Source organism: Dermacentor andersoni, chromosome 9, assembly GCF_023375885.2.
Source record: "Dermacentor andersoni chromosome 9, qqDerAnde1_hic_scaffold, whole genome shotgun sequence".
NCBI lineage: Eukaryota > Metazoa > Arthropoda > Arachnida > Ixodida > Ixodidae > Dermacentor > Dermacentor andersoni.
Window position 1 is genome coordinate 26,112,814 of NC_092822.1, and position 27,810 is coordinate 26,140,623.

The 27,810-nt window shown below is 44.4% G+C and overlaps 1 protein-coding gene across 1 annotated transcript in view; it reads right to left on the bottom strand.

The window, feature by feature from the left end:
- Positions 1-21,526, bottom strand: part of LOC126527347 (uncharacterized) — a 48,660-nt gene extending 27,134 nt beyond the window's left edge. The window contains exons 1-7 of the mRNA XM_050175143.3: positions 21,333-21,526; positions 11,872-11,978; positions 10,101-10,177; positions 6,303-6,432; positions 3,809-3,957; positions 1,742-1,841; positions 772-893 (exon numbers count right to left, since the gene is read on the bottom strand). Coding sequence (XP_050031100.1) covers positions 772-893; positions 1,742-1,841; positions 3,809-3,957; positions 6,303-6,432; positions 10,101-10,177; positions 11,872-11,974 — 681 coding nt within the window. The 5' untranslated portion in view covers positions 11,975-11,978; positions 21,333-21,526. The remainder of the gene's footprint in view (positions 1-771; positions 894-1,741; positions 1,842-3,808; positions 3,958-6,302; positions 6,433-10,100; positions 10,178-11,871; positions 11,979-21,332) is intronic.
- Between the last annotated feature and the right edge of the window lie 6,284 nt (positions 21,527-27,810).

The following is a 27,810-nucleotide window of genomic DNA, read 5'->3' on the forward strand; positions in this document are numbered from 1 at the left end:
CTGCCATAAGATCCTATCGACGCGCTCTCGTCCTATGCTGTGGACGCGAAGGAAAGCATGCAAAGGCTAGCCGAGAATGAGAGTGGCTTGATGAGAGCCCAAGGCAGCAAAGCACACGGTGCTGTTGTTGTAAATTGAAACTGACAAAAGAGTTTAAACACTAGTGTGTCTGGTCAAATTACGTCATTGCAAACTATGAATTTGTTTTTCTTTTGAAAACACTGCGGTCATTGTTAAGGCACCATTGTCCTTCAAGTTTTGTCGTGTTGAATAGCCGCGTTCGATTTCACCCCTTTAGGCCGGCCCATAAAGGAGTTCGCATGTCATCCCTGGTTAATCTCCCTGCCTTCCTATATTCCTCCATCTCTCTATCCCTGTACCGCAAGGGACCTCCACCGAAAAAGAAGATACCCATTTGTCGTGTGTCACCCCATGTGAACGTCTTTCCGGTAGATGTCTTCGGCTGCAAAGGCATTTTTGATTGATTGATGATTGATGTTTAATGGCGCAAGGGCCAGGTATGGCCAAAGAGCGCCATGTCCTAAAGGCATCTTTATATAGTGTCTGTGTATGAGGGTTACAATAAGCTCAAAAACGGATGTGACGCTGTTGTCCAGGCATATCACTGTGTTGTCGCTTTGACGCCATCGTCGCGTGATCATTAGCGAGTGCAGCGTATATATATATATATATATATATATATATATATATATATATATATATATATATATATATATATATATATATATATAGTATGAAGACTCACGTCACCTTAAACTTATCTTCCACGTCGACGACGTAGTCTTGCATCATCATGATGTCGGAAACCTCTTTGCCTTGGACGATTCTCAGAGGTAGTGGAAATATATTGCCGTAAGTGCTGTGTTTGGGATCTGAAACCGAAAACATTGCGTTTATACCATGTGACGAATATGGCTCAGCTTCGGAAAAATTGGTTTTTTAAGACAATGAAGCGAACTGCGCGATACGAACGAGGACGCAGAAAGCAAAAAAAAAAGAGAGAAAAAAGAAAGAGCTACAAAAGCTCCAGCGTCAGTGAATGTCACGTATTTCTCAATATTGACTCTATAATCACAGTATCCCTATTAAATGTGTATGACTTGGTTACCGCTTTGGTTTCGATGCCGCACTTGTGACGTGTCCATTAAAGTGCACATTTACAAATTTCGTCAGTGCAAATGTATTAATTATCTAATATCATACTGCTATTTGACATGAAAGTATTATCTGCCTCTTCGAGTAATCTAGCTGATGGGACAGAACAGCGCTATCTGCCGCATATCTTTGATAAATATGCTTCCACAAGAAGATTCACACACACAAAAGAAATGTCCTTCCGAAGCTTCCCTATCGCTTCTATTCTATTATTCCTCCCTTTCCTTATCGCTCTATTACATTTTCATATTCCTCCATGCATACCTCTGATACTGCCATATCTCTATCACTTAATGTACGGTACTAAACAATGAACACTACTAAGAAGTTTCAAGACTGCACGAAACGTGTTCATCGTCCCTGTACCTCTGACCGGAAAGGTCCCGTGCAGGGGCCTCCCTACTGATGCTCTCTGGTGCTCGCGTGCGAAGGAATATTTCTATAAATGCATTTGATTTTGTTCTTTAGTGAGAAAGGAACAACACGACTAGCATGAAAAGCCGGAAATAAAATAACCATATCGAAGTGGTCACTATAAATCTGACGGTTAAAAGTGGCCCCTTACCGGAGAAGTACACGTCAATAGGCGTATCATCGTCACTGAGGCACACCGACCATTTCAGGGCCGGAACACTTCGTACGGTAAAATTTGTGCCTTGGAAAGCCTGTGAAAAAAAAAAGGAACAAAAAAGACAAAGAAGTATTTTATGGTAAGCGTCATCTGTGTCATAATTCCTGCTTTATTCTTTCGATTCTTTCGCAAGTTCACTTCAGTCTTGTTTTGCGTTCCTGTCGTGGAAGCCGGACAGATGACGAGAATGAAAAAACAAACAAAAAAAAAAACGTTCGTCAGTTGTTCGGTATATCTGTGTATGATTAAGGAAAGTCGCGCGATACATCGTTTTGCGACTCAACATTCAGCGCGCAGTAGTGGCATTATGAAGGGAAACTAATGAGAAACTAAATATAATAATTACTTGAGCTATGCTAGTAAGTTAACCTTCTACAACAGCAAGAAAGACCACTCAAACAACGATAAGAGGCTCTGTAGGCAAAAAAAGCAATAAATAAATAAATAAATAAATAAATAAAAGGACCCGAAAGTGATACGCAGGTGGCGACGCCGCTTTGAAGCTCACGCAGCAGCTTTTGGTGACGTCATTGATTTTGAATGCTTTAGCACGTTTCTTTTTCGTTTTAGTAGCTAACATATTCCAACTAAAGATGAACTACATTGAGTTCTAGAAGAGCCAGAGACTGGATTTGGGAAGTTTCAATAACTTATGCTGGACCGCAACGACCCCAATGCGAGAAAATTGTGACGCAATAATCAGAGATGAATTTTAAAATTTCTTTTCTCTTATAATAACCAACCTACCACGGTGAAATGATCGAAAATAGAATTTTCAATGACTACTTCATTACATTAAATTGAGTTAGCGTTTCAGTTTGGCGTTTCTTTAACCCAGTAATTTCCAATGTATCTTACGGAGTTTTTCTTGTTGTTTTTGGGCCATACAGAATATTTAAACACCACCTGTGATATAGATAGCGTAATTGCAGTCCTTAAGATGGATTGATCGAAGCGGGGAACAATATTCGTACGAGAAATGGAACTGCATAATCGACTAGTAAACGAAATCGCCCATTAACGTTTTAGTTAAATATTTTACGGCACACATCGCAATTTACGAGTTGTTGCCAGTCAATTTACAAGGTGTACCCACTTCGAGCGAGTACAGAGAACGGCACCGCTTTCGAAATACTAGACGTCAAAGTTGCGGGAAAAAGCCGTGTTGTTGCGCTTAGTTTTTTAACAAACCGCTGGTTCTTGCATTGAAGCCCCCCCCCCAAGGTCACTGGAACACGCATGTATTTCGTCGCACCCTTTAGAGAATGCATATCTCCAAGATGGTGTCATCCTGAACATTATTTCCAAGTGGATACGCCTCGTGAACTCACCGGCCACAATTCGTAAATTGCAACATGGCTCGCAAAGTAATTAGAAAATTATTTAGTAATATTTATTATTTGTAACCGGCGAATTTGAATTGGATTGTGTAGCCGGCGAATTTGGAAGAGGTGTACGCTTGAAATGAATCTCCAGGGTGACACCAGTTTCGAAATACTTGCCAAAGCGTGAAAAATAAACAACAACAATACGAGGGCGTTACAGTTAGTTTTATGCTTCCCTGCATAAACTATCGTTTTGGTAAAAAAAGTAAGCGCAGTAACAGTGCAGTTTTAGGGTAGATTTGATGGCGCGCATCTACGAACTAGTGTCATTCTGGAAATTCATTCCAAGGTGGATACACCTCGCAAACGCACCGCCTACAATTCGTAAATCGCAGTTTGTGCCATAATCACAACCGTGCAGCTTCTTTCTGATTCTCGTTTTGATTCGTTGAACGTGCGTTTCGATGTCCAATGCAAGCAACGTACGCCTCCCTGAATAATGCAGCTCCAGGACTGTAATTACGTTATCCGCAACGGGCGATCTTTTTTCGAAAGAAAGTTCACCAGAACACAAAGAATTGATCACAACGCATACGTCCTTTCGAGCTACTACTCGCTGTATCTTCTTTCGGCACGTGTGCACAGCAATCGAATTCGCGGAGCCGCACGTTCTCACCGTTTTGACGCCTTTCTTGACGAGTGGGGCCATGAAGAGCGTCGAGACGCCGACGATGGTGAAGGTGCCCTGGGAGTCGGACCACTTGAGCGCGACCTTCTGAATGTCACTGGGAAGGTTGTCGAGCGAGTACGTTTCGCAGTGCGAGTCTGCGTCGATGCGAAAGGGTAATGTAATAATAATAATAATAATAATAATAATAATAACGATGATGATGATGATGATCAACATACAAGACTGGTATGCGAGAAAGTCTGGATCATTAGCCACAGGCTAGTTATGGATCCATGCAGTTACACACAAAAAAAAAAAAAAAATGATTCAGACACAGTGGGAGCAGTGGAACGACGTGGACGAGCGACGCAAGTGGAGATCGTGGTTATGAATGGCCATGCCACGAAGCAAAATAATTAAATAAATAAATAAATAAATAAATAAATAAATAAATCTTTTACTTTGAGTTTGGCGCATTATTCTGTAGTCCTGGCACATTTAGATGCCACGCCGACATTACTGTCCTTGTCGGCTGGACGTAACGCCAGGCTCGCTTGGTACATTGCCGTAGTCGAGACAAGAATCGCATTTCTTGAGAGGGCTCCACATGTTGTTGTTAACAGGAGAGTATAAATTCCATAGTTGAGATACTTCCTGCATTGCCGCACTATATTTGTTACTTTGTTACTTTGTTGGCGTGATCTCCAATCATGCGTTTTCTTTTTGGTGTCATCTCTAATTATGTCTTTGCTGCTGTGGAACCTCGTGATGGGGGCATGCGGACTCCTCAAGCTGCCGAACCGCAGATTTTATTCGCCGCTCCTCTGTCTGTTTGCTTCAATAGATGACATTGAAATGACTGGATTGGTCGGACTGATTGGATTGACTGATAGATAGATAGATAGATAGATAGATAGATAGATAGATAGATAGATAGATAGATAGATAGATAGATAGATATAGATCGATAGATATAGATCGATAGATATAGATAGATAGATAGATAGATAGATAGATAGATAGATAGATAGATAGATAGATAGATAGATAGATAGATAGATAGATAGATAGATAGATAGATAGATAGATAGATAGATAGATAGATAGATAGATAGATAGATAGATAGATAGATAGATAGATGTGCATAGATGTTGATAGATAGACTGATTGATTGATTGATCGATAAATCGATCTACCCAACAGTGGCTCGCGCTGCAGGAAGATTTAAAGCGAAACATTTCTTTGGCTCTTGCCTAACGAAAGAATGTACGCGCTTCTCGCGTACGTACATGCGTAGGCAAACCCGAGCTAAAGCTTGCTCTTACGCATCCTTATTTTCGTTATCCCTCCAGATATACAAGCGGCAGCTCGGCGGGTACAGATGTACACACGACACCATGAGAGGGCAGAGCAAGCACGACTGTCACGGAGAACGTGTCGCAAATGATTTCGCGAACTTTTCAGCGCAGGGAATTCCATCCATGGGCGGAACACGCAACGTCCGGCCGTTTCCCGGAACTCAAGCAGCACACCCACGATTAATTGTAGGGTGGTTATCATCGTTCTTAGGCCGATAAGTTCAGAGGCATACTCACGCCGCCATCCTATTGTGTTCCTGTTTGTTTTGTTTTTATTCTCATAGCAATTAGACGTTATCTTATCACACGCACATGCCTCTTGCTGTGCCAAGTTGTGCTCTCGCGTACACGGTCACGCGGGAACTCGCGGGAAACCGATCACCGACGCTGTTTTGTGTGTGTTTAAGAAACAGAATGCATTTTTTTCCCCTGTAATCGCTGCTCAAGATCTTACGCGTCGTCTCGGCAACCTTGAAGGCAGTTAGGAATCTCCTTCTCCCCCCTTCGATAATTCCTCTCCTTCGTAATCGTAGGCAGTATAGTCGTCTGCAGGGCTAGAGGCCTCAAGCCACGCAGTATTCCGGAAACCAGGTGTCAATCAATCAATCAATCAATCAATCAATCAATCAATCAATCAATCAATCAATCAATCAATCAATCAATCAATCAATTCAAATTTGACTGCTTTCGACGTTACATTAAATAAGTTGAATAGCAGTTGCAGCCGGAATCTGAGAGAGAGAGAGAGAGAGAGAGAGAAGCTAAGCCGCATAAAGGAGAGGCGGCACTATTCTTCCTTGGAGGGAGAGCATGGCTCAGCGGCTGGTCCTCGTGAAATGACCGGTGCAGTTAAAATCGATTTGTTTTATCGGTGGGGTTCAACCCACACACTTGGACTCAAACGTATATGTGGCATTTAATAAATAAATAAATAAATAAATAAATAAATAAATAAATAAATAAATAAATAAATAAACTGATCGATCGATCGTTTGATTGCTTCCTTTTATTAAAAGCAATGATGGCACACCGAAAGCGCACTTTGACAGAGGGAAAAGAGAAAAACCGCACACACGCACGAACGAACAAATTCATAAACTCACCACGAATGTAGTCGGGAAAAAAATCAAGTAATATGCACCTGTGTAGAAAAAGGCCTCGTTAGAGCGGTGGCTGTAGTAGACTTCGATTGGTTGGTTTCCGCTGTAAACGTTGAGGTAGCCTTCCTTATTCTGCGCGTCGTAGTACTCTGTGGCGTGATACGTGTTTTTCTAAAGCAAAGGAAAAAAAAAACACGTCAAAAGAAGGTGCAGTCAGATACGTCGCGGTGAAAAATTATGTATATGAAAAAGTTCCAGTGGATAAGCCAAGAAATACATTCGGCTAAGAAATCCTGTCACGTGAATAGAAAATGGAAAGTGTTCTCCGTGTGAATAGGGAGCGATTTTATTTCCATTTTGTACGAAGGCATCTTAAGAAGGATAGTATTGGGCCACTCAGTAACATTAAGCGCAGGACAACAGGTAATCAACCACCTAATTACTGCATGAATTTTGATTAACTTGTGAAAGAAGAATTAGGCAAGCCTTTGATTTGACCAGAAATGGCCAACAAAACCTCCGTTTTTGAAAAAAACGCATGGTTGTCAGTTCCCGAGGAGAGTTGTCCCGTGTTATACGCGATACAGACAATGCAGTCACGGGTGCATTTTTTGCTATGCAAGAAGGCAATCGCGGGTCACACGCGATACACAATGTAGTTTTGGATATATTTTGTGACTGTAAACAGAGAAAGCATTGGAATTCCACAAAACCTGGAAAAAGTACCTGAGCCATCGAAAAAAAAAAAGCTTGAATCATTGTTGCAAAAATGCAGCTCATTTCTTGTAGTTCCGCGTAGTACACATTTATTTAAGAGTTCATGACGCTATGTTTGCTTGACCAATTGGTAGCCCCATTATGTGGGCCAGAAACCTTTAAAACCTTCCTTTTATGTGAATGTTTGCTTTGTGTAGTGTTTGGTAGACTGACACTATCGTCCTCGTCGTTATTGTTGTTCGTGCTTTTGTTGTTGTTCCTTTTGTTCTTCTTGACGCGTTTAACATGCAAGCCAAGAGAATGCCTTCTTCCTCTTCCTCCGAGGGTTCCTTGTTGTTGCTGCTGTTGCCATTAGCTCTCGAAACAAGGCGCACCCCATGCTACGGTTAACGTAACACCGCTGCTAGAATTTTCATTTTCGTCGAAATGCGGCCATGGCGGCCGCATTTCGATGAGGGCGAAATGCGAAAACACACTCGCGTACGCGTGATTTAGGTGCACGTTAAAGGCACCCCAGGTGGTCCAAATTTCCGCAGTCCCCCACTACGGCGTGCCTCGTAACCAGATCGTGGTGTTGGCACGTAAAACTTTAGAATTTAGTTTTTTTTTTCATTACAGTGCTCGTATTAAGAAACAGTGTAGGCTGTAAAATATTACACATTTGCATCCAGATTTTTATTCTCGCGAGGAAACAAATGTCTACCTTTCAGAAAACAGTCCATAACTACATGCTGCATTAAATATGATACAGCCTATTATTGCTTCCCTCACAAGACTACCGCGATGGCTTTATAGATTAAAACATTACACTAGGCTGATAAACAGCCGGCAAACACCTTGTCTCTTTTTCTGCACCGATTTTTAGATGTAAATACTGTCAAAATAACTTGTTTACGAACTTTCTGCGTTGTATGTGACGAGGGGCCACCTTACATTCCTCAAGAAAAATAAATACCCTAAAAACAAGTTACAGAGCTACGATCGCTATGTATTTCATTGCACATATTCAAGGTAAATGCGTAAGATTTTCTTTCTGTTTCATTCTATGAAGTCTGAAGAAGTTGTTTTATGTGTATCCTTACACAGTGCGTTAAGGAGTCAGGTAAATTAACCAGGATACAACTCTCTTCAGCACTGTAATCAGAACCACGGACCCACAGCCAGTGTAGCCACCTATCTCCGAGACATTACCTAACCAGGTAGCATGAACATCCAGGATGCATATTTGAGTACGGACAGAGAGGAGACAATGTGAGGCAAGACAGTTGGTCAAGTGCTTGTCCCGTCTGTCTCGCCCCACTTTGTCCCCTCGTTTTGCTCATCATCACTTTGTCTCGCCTTTCGCACTTCACCGTACTCGAATAAGCATCACCAATCGGTTCAAAATTCCACTCTTCTGAAACGTGTAGGCAATTGAGTGAGAAAATTTCAAATTTAGCTAGATTTTATTTTATTATGAGCCTCCATTTGTCCCTACTTGTAAAGACAAAAAATCACCGCCCGAGCACTCCGTACTGATAGTTAATGAGCGAAGCTGAAACGTGCGGCCCAGTTCTTTATCACTGGATTAATCCCGACGGTAAATTAAACGACGGCTTGCTAGACTGCCGGATCCTCGGTACACAGTTGCTGCTTGTGCTCGGCTGCACGAGCCTGTTCTTGTGCCCGTGCTACAGCATCCGCATGGTGTAGACGAGCATGTTCCCGGTTCTGCTCGCGGCGTTGCTGATCGAAAGTTGCCTGCTCCTCAGGAGTACGTATACGACGCCTGGGCTACCCATTTCCGAGCCGGAGAGAAACTGCTGCGCGCGCGCGCTCGGCTGCGACGGAGATCAACGACGTCAGTACTGGTGCAACCAATCGCGTGTCTCTCTTTTTTATTTTTTTTTTCGCACATGCGCATGGGTTGCGCCAGAGGAGTTTTCGGCGTACAGGCGATAGACAGATGGACGGACGAATCGGCTGGCTATAAAAGCTTCGATGTAAAAAATCACTCACCATCCCGGTCATGCGAAAGTGGATGCACAGCGAAGCTGTGGAAAACCGCCATTACAATTTGAGGGGGGTATGCCTTATAAATACGAAATCATTATATGGCCCATCAAGCGAAAAATCCGGCGTTAATATCCGATGGTGCCAAAACCTTTGTGACGAAATGGTGACGTCAGATTTGACATGATGATGAAACGTGATTATGTCATCGCATCGAACGTCGCGTGATGGCGTGATCTCACCAAAGGTCGCGTGATGGCATCATCACGTCAAAGCTTACGTTACGAGATAACGGCATCGTCACGTCACGATATCACCTGATGACGTCCTGTGATGACGTCATCATTTCAAATGTGACGTCACCCAATGACCTCTTCGGCATGTCACCTGATGACGTCATGTAATGCCTCTTGGAGGAGCAGCACACTGTGTGCTTACCGCTTCTTTTCACTGTCCGGGGGAACGGCTCACATCTTTGTGTGAGCAAAGGTTGCCCATGCGACCAACTATCCCGACCAAGTATAGGCTAACAGCTTCGCTTAAATACTTGTAAAAGCAGATAGATAGATAGATAGATAGATAGATAGATAGATAGATAGATAGATAGATAGATAGATAGATAGATAGATAGATAGATAGATAGATAGATAGATAGATAGATAGATAGATAGATAGATAGATAGATAGATAGATAGATAGATAGATAGATAGATAGATAGATAGATAGATAGATAGATAGATAGATAGATAGATAGATAGATAGATAGATAGATAGATAGATAGATAGATAGATAGATAGATAGGAAAAATGAGCCTTTGGAGAGGATGTGGAGAGCTACACTGCGGATGGGGCTTTTGGTACTGGTGCTGCTTATGTTGTTGTTTTTGTTGTCCCCTCAACGTGTTGCTCATATCTGCTATAGGTGATTGACCAAGACAGAAGTGGATAAGCCTTAATGAATATAGAAATTGAATTTCACTTGCATATTTGCGACAACTGATAAATTCAATGTTACAGATGCAAGTGTGTCTGCCACCTTAGAGGGTAGCCTGCCATTAGGTTTATCTTTTTTATTTACGCCGATACGCACAAATAAACGTCGAGGTCCCTCACAAGGACCTTACATTACCTCGGTTACGTTGTTCGCTTCTGCAGTCAGTTTGTAGCCATACTGGAACATTTTTCTGACGTCCGGATAAGGCGTCTCTGCAAACAGGAACGAGAGACGAGAGGTTATGTTTTTCATGCAGTGAAAATGACACGCGTATTGAAATGGACGATAACAACAAACGAAGCTAAGAAAAACATAGCGCAAAACGCAATGTTCTTATTTGTAGGCGGACGTCAGTATGGAATGCGAAGTTAATGTGTTACATGACACTGTTCAACTTGGCGTAAAATCTGAATGACTGTTCGTTCGCACGACATCGCGGTAAAATTTTCTCAATATCGTTATCGTGGATTCTCAGATAACATGCGCGCGGCACTTATCCATGCGGGGCGTTTCTCAAGCTCAGCACAGATAGGCACGAAGTTATTATAAAAAGGTGATTCAACGTTATCTAGCACACAATGCGTAGCGACTGCCCTTAGTGGTTCTTGAAGGGAGAATGCAGATAAATGAACCTTTCTGGGCAGTAAAGTGTTCTCTCTCCCTCTCCCAATGCGACTCCACGATCTGAATATCTCAGAGCTCTTCTATCAGAGGGCTCGCTGCATATTTGAATGCGTCACAGACATCGTGATAGTTCATGCGTGCCGCAATCTAACACAATAACAGATTTCGTTAGCCTTTCTCAGCACGGGCATTATGTTTCATCGTTTCGCTATCTCAATTTGAAGAGTACTGCGTGTGTCAAGCGGATGTTGTGGGTTGAACTCCCGCACACAGTGAGTTGTCTTACACTTTTCTTTCCATTTTCTGCTGTGAAAAATGTAAAGGCGAACAAAAACATTTGCTAAAATTATTATACACGTTATACAAACCAAGCACTTTTTCGGCAAGGTATGATGTTCGACTATTTGGTGCGTAAATGTCAAGGTTTATGACGAAAAATGTAAAAGCGCATTATTGTGTTATTGCTTTCTCTGACAGACACCCTGAAAGCTATTCCTCTATGCTTTACTTGGTTCAAGTGCCCGTCAAGATTCTGCGGTATTTACCGGACCAAAGCATCGACGCCTAAAGTTACTCCGATTCGTTTAGCGCATCGTCCGCATAAGAAAGCATCTTTTGCAGCTGAGCTTTTCTTGCGTACAATGGAGTCCGTTTGGGCATTCGTGACATACGGAAGTGTGCTATCAGCCTATCGGTAAGCACCCTGGGTAATTCACCATACACTTTATGTATTTGTTCACAAAATGACAGGCTTCGTGCGTAAAACTGTCACTCAAATGACTTCTGATAGCAAGTTTGGGTGTCCCTTGCATGTGGTTCCGCTGACGATACGTGCTCTTCTAACTGCCGCTTCAGATTCAGACTGACGAACCCGCGGTAACAATCCGCAGGTATCCTACGCGCCTTGGTGAAACCTCTGTGTTTTCTGCGGCACTTTATTGCGACGACGTCTAGCGCGCACTCGACGAATGACAGCTGTTTCCTCCGAGATTCGTTCTCACACACTTGCGTTCTCATCCGCGTTTCCTGTTTTTTTTTTTTCGTGATTAAAGATGCGACACACGAGATGGAGGCTTCTGACGGTGTGAAACGAGCGAGCGCGAACATTCAGTGTATAACTATCTAACGCAGGTGAAATATTCCGCGGCTACGGATCTCGGAGGCACATATGAAATACGGAGCCTTCAGACAAGGTATCGCCAGAAACGAGGTTGCAACCTGCAATTACGGCTCGCTATCTCGGGTGAAGCAGTGCAGAGTAACCGGTGAAGTGCGCACTCACGTAAAAATCCTTTTGGCACGGTCAGTTGGCAGGCAGCGTGTGAGCCGTGAATCCAGACGAGGCCTAACAGCAACGCCTGCGCTACGCACACCAGGCTCCTCATGGCCCTGCGGATAATACCGGCGAGTAGGAGAGAACCAGCATTTTCAGACTTTCACCAGTATAGCACGGTATGCGTGGCAGCCTTACCATTATCCTTATGAAACGTAAACACACAATTACTGCAGCCAAGACGTAATACCGCCAACACAGAAACAACAGAGAGGACCGCTGTTGGTCGAAACTGTTTTGGAGATTCAATATGATGGAGTTTCTCATAGTGGGTGCATTGCTTTCCGACGTTAAGTTCAATCAATCAATCAATCAATCAATCAATCAATCAATCAATCAATCAATCAATCAATCAATCAATCAATCAATCAATCAATCAATCAATCAATCAATCAATCAATCAATCAATCAATCAATCAATCAATCAATCAATCAATCAAATACCTTTAAGAACAACATGACATTGGGTTAGTATGACTTTCGCAAAAACCTCCTAAATATTATACCAATTTCGCATAATCTATAACGTGTCCGAATCAGATTGTCTAGCATATGCGGGTGATCAGAAGTGCAATATCTGCTTTTTGTAAAGAGTTTAAATTTCAAAACTCTGTGGCTCAATCTTTATTTAAAAACTTGCCGATTTTCGACAACGCTTGCGTAACCTACGAGGCTCTGCATCTAAAGTCTGCTTCCTGCGGTTGGTATGAGCTCTATAGAATTTGTTTCTCCCTTAAGTGCACGAAGTTCATTTCAAAATTGGTTCAGTTCATGGTTGCCAAATAAGAACACGTAGGTGTTTTCACGTTTGTCTGATTGGCGGAAGGAAACACCAGCTAAAGCGCTTCCTCTTAAGCACCGTTATTTTCGTCATTGCTTCAGATATTGAAACTGTATCTCGGCGGGCACTATTCTACACACAGCGTCTTTAAGGGCAACTCCGGCGACATTTCGATGTCCACTGATCTTAATAAAATTTTGAATATACTTTCTCTTTTGCACCCTGATTATCTGTGCCAAACACTATATGGTTGCAAGTAATTTTTTCCTGAAGATGTGAATTTTAAAGACTGGATGCGTGTTCCCGAACTTTTTGCTGGCCACCCTGTGTTTGTGACGTTAGAGACTACACCACCACTGTCGTTGATATCGTCGCCGAAATCGCCGCTGTCTAGTTCGGAAGATCTGTAAGAGCTCTCTGAGTCGTCAGGAGCCATCTGCAGCTTTGCCTCTTTGTGAAGTCACACGAAGAGGCGATTGGAGGATTGGTGGAAGAAAAGTAGGGAAATGACAAAAAACGGAGACGTACAAAAGCAAAGTTCGCAATAGGGGATCAGAAAATTTGGTTGTGGGAGTTCATAGTCTTTTTTTTTGTTAATGTAACCTAGGTAGGACATTAGGCAGTATAATAGCAAGAGCTTGGTCGCGCAACCCACCGCCCCGTTCCAAAGGGGACGCTCATAACATACATACATACGTACATACATACATACATACATACATACATACATACATACATACCTACATACATACATACATACATACATACATACATACATACATACATACATACATACATACATCCTTTCTTTCTTTCTTTCTTTGCGCTAGCGCCACATGTACTGCGGGTTTAGCAAGCGTTCTGCGTGTTTTTTTTACATTTTTTTTATTGATATGATGCAAGGAGATGCTGGCGCACAATTTAAGGCGCCGGCTACTCCTTATCTCTCGAGTGGTTCCATCATACATCATACAGGGCTCAAGATTGCACCAGGACTTATCGCGCAACGTTTTCACAGGAAGACTATGACGTTAGAAACGCATGGTACATGCAATATACAAGGTAAATGTATCCACAGTTACGTAGATAAAAGTCTCAAAAGTACAAACGATACTGTCGCTTAATAACAGTGTCTAGTCAGCGGGTGGTACATACATCGTGTAAATGCATTATCACATACAGTCACAACAGAACAGTCAACATAACATAATTCACAAACACCTGCATATATACAGTGACATTGAAATGAAGGGAACAATAAAAGCGTTAATAACGTCCAACAATGCCGCGGTCTTCAACAAAAGTCTTTAGTGCGTTTAAAGCGCTCTTCTGCAAGGACGTTGTTGGCCAAGCACCCAAAAGTTTCCGTAAACTGAAAAGTCTGCAGTCTAATTATCATTTATCTCGTGCGACTTCGTCCACAACGGCTGAACTGTTTGCAATCCTATGTGCGATAAAAATTTATATTGTCGGTAAGAGATGCGCAAAAATGGGTAATTTTCAGCGATGTACAGGCGGCTCTAACAGCACTCTGCAGCACAAAAGGGGAAACGTTCTGCGTGTTTACATTATGGTAGTGTAGCATCTGATGTCATCGACTCATTGTGACGTCACACGAAGCAGCTACGCGTTTCGGTTTCGGTATCTTGTTTATTGGTTATTTAAAATTATTGATGAACTTCTAAGCAAATTCAACCACCCTACCGGTGACAGGACTATCAATACCATTTGAAGATGTTAGTGTCCTAATATCTTTAAAAAAAAAAAAAAACGCCGGAGTTGCCCTTTAGGAACATAGTGCAACTCGCGACTCACTTACGAAGGTGGTGCCGCTGATCTCGCTACCTTTGTGCCTCAGCCAAATCTCGCTGTAGGGGTGGAACGTTAAGCGACGACGTCCAGCATGTTACCCGCGACTCGAGAAACATGTGTGCGATGGCCTGTGGAGTGGTTATTGTTGTTCTTAGGTAATCCTCGATAAGCCGAAAGACGCATACCTGTTGCCATCCTCTTGTTTCCCTTTGTTTTTTCTTCTTTCTGCTTGTATTTCAACAATACCTTATCGCACTCACACGCCTCCTGATGTGCCAAGTCGTGCTCACGCTGATCAAGCGGGAACTCCCGGCATGCCACTCACCAATTCTGTTTTTCTAGCCTCTTTTTTTAGAAATATAAATGCCGTTTCCTGCGAGCCCTGCTCCAGATGTTACGCGACGTTTGGGCAACCTCGAAGGCAGTTTAGAAATATTATTGTCTTCGATATTAAATTATTTTCGTCATAATTATCAGCGAGATTTAGTCCACTCCGTGACCAGAAGTCTGAAGCGATGTGGCGCTCCGAGAATTGTAGTTTCAATAAATAAATAAATTAATTAGTAAGGGTTCTTTATTTCATGCGTAGGAAAAATACATTAAGTTACCAGAAGGACACAAAGCACAAGGCTGTTTGGCGGCCTTCTCACATATATAGACAATGAGTGTGGAAAACAACACGAGTACGTTTAGGAAATGCAGGGAGTCAGACAATTAGACAAACGATAAATAGGCCAGAAGAATCTTTACAACACAAAGCGTTTGCTTCAGAGTATAAGGTCTCGATAACAAATGACAGCTATATTTCTTGTTGAAAATGACTTTCGAGAAACAGTGCTTAATCTGTGGCAGGAGGGGATTCTGTATTGACAATGCAGTAAACTAAGCGGTATGAATTCTATAGTCCGATTGCATTACAGGCAGTGAAAAAATTCCTACGAGGCGAAAGTAAGGTGGGTAAGTATTTCATCATCATCATCATCATCATCATCATCATGGTTACGCCCACTGCAGGGCAAAGGCCTCTCCCACACTTCTCCAACTACCCCGGTCATGTACTCATTGTGGCCATATTGTCCCTGCAAACTTCTTAGTATTTACGGCACATCTTTTCCTTCATTCGACCTTGCTCATTTTTTTTTGCGCGGTGCCATTGTGGGGGTGAGGAGACAAAACGGGAATGATTGTGGTTACACATTACTTTCACGGTTAATCTGGGGAGCAAAGGGGGGGGGGGGGGGGGGGGGCGGGTGTTATTCTGTAAGTGTCCACGTGCATCACGAAAGCGTTCGCGCTTGCCGCTTATCTGATTTTGCGCCAATATTTCAGCAAGATCGCATTTTAAGATCCGGATCGTTCAGTATAACATTTGGAACTGTTACCTTCCTCGTTCAAAAGAAAAATAATGCCGCGTTCCCTTAGATTGCGCCCCTCATTGTGAGCGATGTCCAAAACATGGTGGCTATGACGTCGCCTCATCGCTTCCTGCGTTTGCAGCACGGCAAAGCATGGCCTCCGATATCGATGTGCATTAATCGCTGGGCGATGCGATGTGGACAGAAAGTGGTGCGGAGCCGAACGGAAATTCGTGTTGACTTTAAAAAGAATTTTTTTTTTTTAGTGCCAGCCCTAACGTTATCAACTCGCCTTCGCTCTCTAATACCCGATTCCATATTCGAACATTCCTATGTCCTTTCAGGAAAAATTTGCTTTTTTTTTCGTCTTGTGTTTATTAAACACCGGCCATGTTTTAACCTTGTAGCGTGCTTTGTTTTACCTGTATCACTGTTGTCGCGCTGATTCTGTTGTTGCACCTGTCGCTACTGTCAGTGTGACCTTAAGCTCTGAGCCAACACTGACTTCCCTAGCCAAACACACGTGATATGTGGAAACGCGCTCACTAGCGTATCAAAGAAATCTGCTGCGTTTAAGAGAAAGATCTCAATTCAAACAAATGTTGGAAGCGAAGTACTAATTTGTAGCTTCAAGGTTTCCTTTATAATTTTTGGGCTGAACTTGGCAAAGATCGATAAGTTTCAGGAAATCGAAAGGACAATATTTACATATAGGCAATTCCACATCAAAAAAAGCAGATGTGACAGTTAACTACGCATGTTATATTGCCTAAATCGTACGAACATGAAATATCACTTTACGTGTAACCGTTCGAGTGCTTAAGGTTTTGCCAAAAGATCTATCCAAAAAGTATTTGGTGTAGTTAAGTGTGGTGGGTAGTTAAGCAATAGTATCCGCTTCACAGGCACAATGGGACCAGTTTACAAAACACTGGTACCGCTTATTTTATTTCTCACTTACTCGTCATGAACACGATGTATCTTTCTCAGTAATCTCCGGTAGGTTTCGCAACCTAATTGATGGGTCAAATGCAGAAAAAAGGACAGTGCTCTCGAGTGTCGACGAATTCTCAAGAGTCGGCAACTGGGGATGTGCCCAAACAGGAGACATCGGCACTGCGTGAATGAGACTGAAATGTGCTCATTCTTGGCCGACCCCCCCCCCCCCCCCCCCGTCCCCTCCCCCCAGAGTGAATGTGCCGGCAAGACACAAGGAGTATGCAGCCTTAAATATATTCAATAGATAGCGCCACGTTCACAACATACTCCTCCGCATCAAGTACGGTTGCTTGACGGATAACCAGTGCGACAAAGTTGCAGCCAGGATACGTTAAAGATAGTGCTGGTTTGCTACGGAGTTTCAGCTGGGGTGGTGTGCCTATAACAATGTACACTGTGTCATGACGCCATTCGGCATCTTGGCTGGTGGCGAGATTGCCACTTCGTGTATATGATGAAGCGCCCGTAAGCGCTTGTGATTCACACCTGGTGTGGGGATAAGCTACAGGGCATGCGAGAAAGCCATCGCTGACACTTATCGATCTTCGTCGATGGTTTCTGCGATAATTTTGTCAACACCAGACCTGCACGTGTTACGGAACAAAGGTAGCCGATTACCATCACAACTTAGTTCAAGAATGCAATTCATTAGGGTGGCCGATTATTACCAGACGAAAGTAATTGATCGACAACTAAAACACATGTATAATCGTTCACTGTTTAGGACCCTGGCTTCATTTGTTTGTAGCAAGTCTCAGTAGCAATAGCAGGGCTGACATGTTCAACTTTCGTTTAAACTATTTCTGTCACCAGTTGATTTCGAGTGTTTTGTAAAACCTCCGAATTTAGGCCTTGCCGGTGAGGCGTTTGTAGAATTGAAGTTTTAAATGTTTCGCTCTTTTCATATATATCGGTGGGCGACTGCAAATTACTGCAAGGTCTACATTATTGTCATCATGCTGGTCTTATTGTGCTTCGTTATTCTTCACGACGCGGGTGAGCAGTGGGTATATGAGGCCGAGATTATTGACGTGACATTGGAGCGGATCGCAGCTTAAGAGTTTTCTACGAAAATCATTAGAAAGAACGCCAGATATCGCTGGTGTCTACTGGACCTGCAAGTTTGGCGGTTTGGTCAATATGAGACAGAGATGAGCAGTGTTCTGTGGGTTTGCCTAAACTTAGTCCTCTTGACTTCAAGCGGCGTAGTGACGTTGCCGACTGACGACCTTCGGCTTAATATTGAGTTATAAATCCAACAATTCGCCTTGTTTGCACCCGTCGGTAGAGTCTAATTACCTCGCTGCGTTAAGAAAAATTTCGATTGGCCAGGAATAGTGAATTGCTGTTCCAGGAATAGTGAAGAAAGCTAGCCTGACCACCGCGGCTCTCAAGCAGATCACACTGGAACTTTTGCATCGTTCATACGCTAACCGAATCCATGTTTACACGGATGGTTCGGTCTCGGAAAATTCTACGGGCGCCGTTGTTCTACCATCTCAATCGGTCGTCATCAAGTTTAAGACTTCACGCGTAACGACATCTACAGGTTCCGAACTGGCCGCTCTTCGCGCTGCTGTCGAATATATTGAAAAAGAACCGCCCAACAAATGGGCAATATTTTGTGACTCGAAAGCAGCCCTCCAGAGCTTGCGAAGTTTACGACATGGCAATTATGAACAGCTGGTGTCACAAATCAACGAAACCTGCCATTGCGCTTCTGAACGAGGACATGATATCATATTTCAGTGGCTGCCGGGACATTGTGGCATCGTTGGTAATCACCTCGCCGATGACGCTGCCCGACGTGCCCAGGCTGGCTCACCGACACTCCTTGTACCTTTATCGAGAGTCGACGCTGCAAGATAGCTTTGTAGTCTCGCTCGTACCATCACGTTAAGTTACTGGCATACACCACAGGACTCTAAGTGTCGTTCATACAGCCTCGACCCATCACTGAAACTTAAATTACCAGCGAATCTTCCACGACGTGACGCAACACTGCTGTGTCGGCTGTGGGTAGGAGTAGCATTCACCAACTCCTACAGCTATCGCATGGGAATGGCGGATTCACCAATGTGCGCTAAGTGCAAGTGTGAAGAGACCATCAGTCACCTTCTGTGCCACTGTTCTCGCTTCGATAATCAACGTGAGACTCTCCATTGTGCCTTGAATAGACTGGATGACAGGCCATTTACGGAAGCGAAGATCTTGGGAGCCTGGCCTCACAGTTCATTAGCCCAGAAAGCAGTTCGAGCGCTTTTTCGCTACCTGAGGGCAACAGACTTGAGTGCCCGGCTATAAACATCCTACATCTAAGCTCTCTCTCTCTCTCTTTCACTCCCCATTCCCCTCCCCACGTGTAGGGTAGCAAACTGGACTCAGTCTGGTTAACCTCCCTGCCTTTTCTTCTTCCCTTCTCTCTCTCTCTCTCTTGATTGGCCGGGAACTTCGAAAGATAATGCGTAGTAGATAACGTCTCAAGAACATCTGATGCCACCAACACGGAGATAACGCAAATTCGAGTGCTGACCAATAATCCAATGGTGACAAAATTATCACTGCGCTAGAGTATATACCTCTAGTAATGTTTGTAAGAAACTCTGTTGACCGTAAGTACTTGTCTGAAATGTGTTTCACAACCAATCTCTTATCTTCCCCCTACAACCTTCCCACCCTTCTCCCCAATGTTGTTGACTAAAGAACTGAATAGAAGCCCTACTATTTCATGTTGTATTTCATGTTATTTCAGAACTGATGTTGCACTTAGTTGAAGAAATTAAAATTAGTATTATGCTCGCAGACCAGTTCATTGCCAAGCAGCATTTTTGATTATTTCGATTCAAATCCGACCGCCCCTTGCACAGCAAAGACGAGCATTATTAAGCCGAAGTGGGCACAGTATCAAGATGTAGTCGTAATACATAATTTTAAAGCGACGGCTACATTGCAAACCCTCTCGAAGTTTCCCGACTATGGCTTATAGCTGGGTGGGTGCTGCTGCTGCTGTCTTATCGAATAGGTGGCACTCAGGGCAGCACTACCATCCTCAGTGCCCGTATAAGCGTCCAGGCTCCTGGCCTTGTTTTATACTGACTTACTCAGCGAGAGAACAAATGATGCCTAAATATCCTCGTTGCAAGGAATATTGCGTCATCAAGAGGACAATTCCTTTAGTCAAGCAAACCTTTCTAACTTTGCTACACCTATACTTTCCTAATCCTTAGGCCGCAATCTTACGTATACGCCTATCCTGCCAACGCCAATTACCTTATTGCGATGAGCAAATGAAGAAATAAAGGGCAATAGAAGAGGGAACAGGTGTGCAAGGGCGCATGTGCAGGCACCTGTTTACATTGCGTCAAGTACGTTGGAATGAAATGGGCAAATTGATATCATTTCGTTAAACGGTTTACGAAAGCTTTGCTTCAAAGGCATTCCAAAATTCGCGTTGGATCTGCATAATTTTATTGGGGAACTCGAACGTCCGGGCTGGTGAGTTCCCCTCGCAGATAGAAGCAGCTCTGACTGAATACGTGCTTTCCGAAGGGTGTCTTGGTTCTGTCCTGGTATTCAGTTAGATTATGCTGTTGGCGGCAGGCCGATCTATAGCCCTGGGAGAAATGTCGGCTATTTCTTCGCCAGAGTGCCTCGTCTCAGAAAAAAAGTGTGAGCAACGGAGAAGTTGTAGGCATCTCCTACAGTTCGTCATCGAAGTTCGAAGTTCGTCATCATTGAGAAGCGCCGCGCGAGGAAAGCGGACACTCGGGAGGCTGCTTTTCCGACTCCCGCTGTAGTGATGTGGGGACTTAGCCTGTGATTAGTAGAGTGTGGTAGACTCATTTCAGGGCGTTGTGTCGGGGGGTGTGGGCGGGCCGATGTGACCTTAGTGCCTGGGATGGGCTCACAGGCTGCAAATTTGTGGTCTTTTCTTAGTGCTCACATGCAATGCACCTTTCAACCATTTTTTTTTATTATTCCAAGCTGTTTTGAAGGTGAAGGAGTCTTTCCGCCGCGGCTGAAGCATCAGTTCTTTTCACATTCCTGTCATTTGTGGCCGTTGTGGTTGTCTGTTAGTTACGATATTTACCGACCACACGAACATTCCTCTAAATCGCAACCCTTAACTCCTTCTCTTTGATGGCCCACTCGCGCTATTCTTTATCTTTTTTTCGTCGAGACAGCCCCATTCCCAGGGAAACGTTTCCATGGGCACTTTTATAAGCGTATTCACACTGTAGGCTTTGGGTACGATTCGATTCGTCCTTATCGATTATCAATGGTTCGCATCAACTCTGTAATATGGTAACGAAAAACAACAACAGCAACAAAAAAAAAAAAACAATAATGAGAAAGCATTGATGAACACTTCAGTCTCGACATACACCGAGAGCGCGAAAAGTGGCGGCTAGAACACGCTCGAAAGAAAAAGAAAGTTAAGGAAACATTTTGTTCAAGCTCACCTCTGTTTTCAGATCCGTGTGTTCCTGAAGGGTGCAGCCTTCTGGCTTTCGCGGGTAATTTGGGGGGAGGGCTATAGTCTGTCTATCGTCAGATGCACTGTGAGCAAATTTTGGGCACGCGCGAAGCCCGCCACACAACGGCAGGCTGGACAGTTGATGCAGAGCGCGCTAGACGCCCCCCGAAGAGTCCGGCAGCGTGCGTATACACTGGGATGCGGGCTCGCGCGGCCTTATCTTTTCGGCGAGGTTCGCCGATAAGAATCTCGTTGCGGGCTAGGCGCGGTAGCACCTGAAAGACCCCTCGATGGGGGAGTTGTCACGTTATCGGAGCTCGATGAACGCCCGCGCCGATGAACACTCGGCCGTGTACGCGTTGGGTCCAGCGAGATTGGATTGTACTCGAAAGACAAAAGGTTCCTCGTGCCGTGCCTGCTCGTAGGCTGCAGCTGATCGGAGGGTAGAATTGCTAGCGTGTTTCCGTCGGATTAATGCAGGGAAGCTTGCTTTAACCTATGTGCCCCTTCCCCCCCCGCCTTTCCCCTCCCCCATACCCCATGTTCTACGGCTGGGTTTCAAAAGATGAAGCGCCAGCAGAGACGGCACCCCAAGAAAGAACAAAGACAGGACAAGGCGACAGGAAGCGCCTTGTCCTGTCTTTGTTCTTAGTGCACTGTCTCTGTCGGCGCTTCATCTTTTGAAAGCTATGAACCAACTAGCCCCACAACATGTGCTACTGCTACCGCTGGCATCGGTTTGTCGGCAGATATATTTGTCAATAGATAGATACATTTGTCAATATATGTGCACTAGCTAACGGGTTTGTATTAACCGTATAAATGCCGACTCGCAATGTATGTGGCGGTGAGCGCGCTTGTACTTTGAGTAATCAAAAAAATAAATTCCTACCTAAAACCTGAGGGAAGTTCATCTGAAGTGACGCAGTCGCTGCCCTGAACGCAATTGAGTCCCCTTGTCGTGATGTTCGCTGCAGCGATATTCCCTGTTCAAGCGCTGTTAACTACGTAGGCCCTGCGCATATAATATTGGCTCACAGGTGTCTCTAAAGCACGCGTACCTCGTAATGGAAACGACGCATTATATTCAACGGATTCTTCGGTGTAGACTATTTCTTTTCTTGTGTCTCAGTTGTCACAGATGTGCCAGAGTTGTCAAAAAAAAAAAAAAAAACTCAATGCGAGATCAGTATCTGTGAACTATGATGCATTTATTTATATATTTTCTTGTATTTGCTCATTAATGTGAAGCTTTCCTTTGTATTTTGCAAGATGCTTATGCTCCCTTGTGCGATCATTGTCCGGACATATGTGTAAAAGCAGTCATTTGTATGAAAATTTTTTAATAACTGCTGCTGCTGCTGTGTAAAGGGGCAGCCACCTCGTCAAGCTACTAATCTCAGTAGCTTTTTGTGGCTACTCCTTCCTTGTGTATTTGTTCAAGGAGAATAAAAATTCAATTCTATCTAGCCATTTGGTGCGCGCATATTCCGTGCCAATCCTCCAGAATTGGTATGTGCCACTGCGACGCAAGAGGTATAGAACCATTTAACGCAGCTAGACAGATATCGTACTTCTCTGTACGTACGCCTGTAATCCCCATTGTTGCCTCGACTAGCGTCGTACATTAACTTATGGGGTTTTACGTGCCGAGACCGCTTTCTGATTATGAGGCACGCCTTACAGTGGGGGACTCCGGAAAATTTGGATCATCTGGGGTTCTTTAACGTGCACTTAAATCTAAGTGCATGGGTGTGTTTTCGCATTTCGCCCCCATCGAAATGGGGCCGCCGTGGCCGGGATTCGATCCCGTGACCTCGTGCTTAGCAGCCCAACAAGCAACCCCGGCGGGTAAGCGTCACACGTCGCCTTCGCGTTCTTCGTGGAACCGCTGCGAAGAAGTCTCCACTCTGCGTATCCGTCTAAATTGGAGTTTGCATTTCGGCTTAGCTAGTGCATAAACACAGTGACCTTTGCGGTCTATAAATATGAACATTGTGTGAAATTACACACTGCACATGATCAAAATAAACACAGTTGCACGCGTCACGGTTAGCTGTGTGGCATTCAAATAACCGCTTCTCAGAAGCTCCGACTCACATAGACGCCAACATGTGCTTTGCATCTGCATAACTTTGTTCGATGTGGACGATTCACTCGTGAGTCATCCAGATTGGGTGCTTAATAGAGAAGATTGTTGCGTAGTATATATGAACTTATGAACTTAAATGTTTCGGGTGACAGTACAAGAAGCAGCCGGGAGTTTGTTACGGTGATACGACGAAACTTAGGGGCCGAGAACGAACTAACGAATGAATGAATGAATGCGCTTGTCTGATGCGTGTGTCAAGCTAATCTTTCAGCGGCTTCTGCGGTGAAGCCTGCTTTTGACCGTTTTTTGCGAGCACGTATCATGCAATGTGCATTTTCGTCATCTGCACGCACGTTCATCTGTACGACCGCCGCCTCGTGACCTCGCGTACGTGTTCCGAACGCTGTATTCTGTGTGGTGCAACTTGTCCTCGCCTTTTGTATTTGTATTGGTTGCAATGTTTGTGCGTCCAGGAGTGTATGTGCGGACTTTGTTGTTCTCGGCTCCGCTATAGATATTCCCTATACCTTTGACGCCTTTTCTTATCTTACCAATACGTTTCTAGTTAACAGTACCATTTCGTGAAAAGGCGCATCCATCGCCTTTATAGATATTCATTCATTCACTCATCGGTCTACAGCATAGTAATGTAATACACAACGGTGGTCGGACTCGTAGATTTATCGGCTAGTCCGTGTCTACTAAAGAATAAATATAAACGCGAGACACGTTGTAACATTATATAAATTTCATGCAAATTTGAAGTAGACTATAGTATGCGGAAATACGAATTACACATTGTTCAAGTTGACAGATGAAGCTCAGAAAAATGTTCGAAGGGCAAACACACAACAATGTACACACACTTATACAAAACAACTCGAATATGTGTTCATAAACAAAGCGTTTCCAGCGGCTTAAGCACACGTTTCTTTATAACGATAAAGAAATTTTTTCCTGAAGTTTCAATATTTCTTTGGTATTTCATTCCAGACAGTGGCTTATTTTCATTCGAATTAAAACAAACGAATCAACAAAAAGTTTCCCGAACGATACTATGATAGAGTTTCGTTGAAGCGACAAGCAATGCACGTAGCACTGCCAGCCCCGTCGATAAAGCACGACTGGGCGTTTATCCGAAGCGGTAGAAATCGACACGCTGAAGTGGCCTTGCATAGCGAGATTGCGAGCGCTATTTCTAAAGTTGAAACAAAAGGTTCAGTTCCAGCGCAAGCCAATGTTGTAAGGCTTGCTGAAATCAATCGTTGCACCCTTATGCGACGAGCAAGTGAGCTCAGTTGCAATGCGCTCTCACGTCTCAAGAGCGAGAGAGAGAGAGAGAGAGAGAGAGAGAGAGAGAGAGAGACAATGCACTTTAATGAAAACGATGGCTCAGTGGCCTATGCACGGGTGCGAGTCACTGGCGGGCATCATAAAACAAACAAAGGAATACAACAAGCAAAAGAAAAACAAAAGAAACAAACAAACATGATAGAGTGTATAAGCGCGACTGAACGAGGACGTCGAAAAAAAATATACACAGAGTCAGCGCTTCCTTTCAACTATAGGTTTTTATTTTCGCACGCATCGATAAATATATACCGTACGTGCGGAAACAAACGTGAGAGCAAAGAACATTCAGTGGTGCATTTCGACAAACTGTACACGTGTGCAAGGCATGGTGAACGCATATACTGCAATGGTTGCAAAGATAAACCGAGATACACTCATGGATCATGGATTCTAACCAACTAGCCCGCCAACGTGTTTTAACCGAAAACAAACAAAACACTACACGTTCATAACCTGCCGGCCAAGCCGGCCTCGCTCACGAACTCCTATAAAGAGTTGATAGTTCGCCGGGCGTCGAACTCAGGGGGTGGCGTGGTTCACGTCTCCAGTGAAGTAAAGCCGCATCCTTTGTGTTTGTCTCGAGAAAGAGATGGACACACTTGGCTCGGTGGTCACCACAGTACGCAGCTAGCTTCGTCGGTCATGTCGCGCCGTGATCGAAAGCCAGCGAAATGAGACGGTACTTTTCTCATACGATGTCTACACTCTTTGACATACGTGTGCGTTACCTGTGACTGCCATGCGAACTGCAGGCTATTTAACGAAATTCCTTTGGTGTGCCGATAGCTGTAACGCCCTCAGGAAAAAAACAAAACAATTCTTGTGCTCGCTAGCCAGAAGTCTGGAGTGTCATCGTAGCGCCTCAAAAACCACTTTACAACGCGGAAAGACGTCTGCAGGGTGAAGGCGCTGACTAGCCCCTAAAATTTTGACAAAGGCTGTACATCGTACTTTTTTTTGTGTCACGTGCATAAATTGCTTTACCATAAACCCAGAGTCCCACTGGCTCGGCACCGTGTTGTGACGCGACAGTCACTGCGATCATCATGACGAAGGTCAAGCTTCTGTGCTGCTACGTGGTGGGTTCTTATAGGCTATCGTTCCGGTGACTGCATATTCCGTTTGATCGGAACTTACGGATCTCATCAGCTGTGATCCACCCGTGTACTATAGCTTTGCCTTGACTTGAATGATCATTACATTACAAACCTTACTAGATAAGAATCCTCAAGCGTGAGCAGTTAGATCATCCTTGGACAACGTGCACGCGTGAGCATGTCCCGGATAGACCAGGAACGAGGCCCGCGATGACCATGCCCCGGATATAGGCCAGGAACAACACGGCACTCGGTTCACCTGGTTCACCTGCTTCACAACGTCGCGCGGATACCTGCAGGGAGGGATACACGGCACGCTCTACAAACGCGCGAGCATGTCCTAGGAAGGACAAGAACACGCGGCACACATGGTGGAGCCGCACGAACATGTCCCCGAAAGACCAGGAACAACGCGCGCGATAAAAAAAACGACGTCTACATAGGGGGGTGGTGTTGCAACCGCCCCACGTCGATCTCCCGATCATTGTTCTTCCACCGAGGCGCGCCGTTTCCGCTCCTCCTCCTCCTCCTCCTCCTCCCGTTCCTCCTCGGACAACTGCGTACGTACAAAACGTGGGTGCTCAGTATGCATCGCTATCACGCCCACTGAAAGCCAAGGGGAAAAAATATCAGCGGTACGTGGCCAGTACAAACAAAATAAAAACGTAGAGAGAACGGGGAGAAGGACGGTCGTTTACACCGGCTGCCGTTGGGCGTACATGCCCGCCTTTTTGCGATATCAGCGATGCCCCGCAAAACCGCGTGGGGCGGCGAGCGTGAATGTCGTGCGCTTCTGCGGCCAGCCTATAGTTATTATAATCTCGCGTTTATCTTGTGCAGTCTTCTACGTTCACTGAGTACGTGTGTGCGGCGCGAATGGCGAAATTCATATATACGCTGTCAAATATTGTTCACCCTTAAAAAGTGAAAAATGAGGCGTACGCGAATGCGTCCTCGACTTCGCCCCCTTTTCTGCCTGGATTAGAAGCTGCCTAAAGAAGAAGCGTAAATCGGTCCATAGCTCACGCCCTTACGTTCGAAAGGGTGTCAGGGTGTGAGATATAAACAGACATACACCCTTATTCACTTTTAAAGGTGTAAAAAATTAAGTGTCTCAGACCGCGCAAAGAATTAAAAATGAATATGGAACTCCGGTGTCTCACGTACCGAAACTACGATCCGTTAATGAGGCACGCCGTATTCGCGAACCCTGGAATAATTTTGACCACCTGGTGTCTATCGCACTATGTGGTGGCATTTCTCAACGTCATTTGCGCTGCTTCTCCTGCTCTAGCGTGACAGCGGGGCGACAACATTCTGCTCTGTCTCAATGACTCAACAAAGTCACAAGTGACGTAAGTCACTTGTGACTTACGTACGTTACGGTAAAGTACCGTACGCCCCGTACCATACAGTATCGTACAGTACCGTAAAGTACGATACGGTACGTTACCGTACCGTAAGTCACAAGTGAGTTACGTACGGTAGGGTAAAGTACCGTACAGCCGGTACCATACAGTATCGTACGCTACCGTAAAGTACGATACGGTACGTTACCGTACCCTATCGTTACGTACCGTAAGTAAGTCACAAGTGACTTACGTAACTTGTGACTTACGTACGGTATGGTAAAGTACCGTACGCCCCGTACCATACAGTATCGTACGGTACCGTAAAGTACGATACGGTACGTTATCGCACCGTACCGTAAGTGACGCGAGTCAGCTTTCGCGCAGTCTTCTCTTCCAAAGCTGCTCGACCAAAGGAGCCGGATTTCCCCGAGGTTGCGCAACTGAGCGCCGCTCACGTTGCGTCGTTTTCCACGTTCTGAAACGAGGTCGTACCTGAAAGCGTAGCGTTCTCTCACCCAGTTCGATCTCATTTACCGCTTAAAACGATATCCGAGTGATTCCTTCACGTCC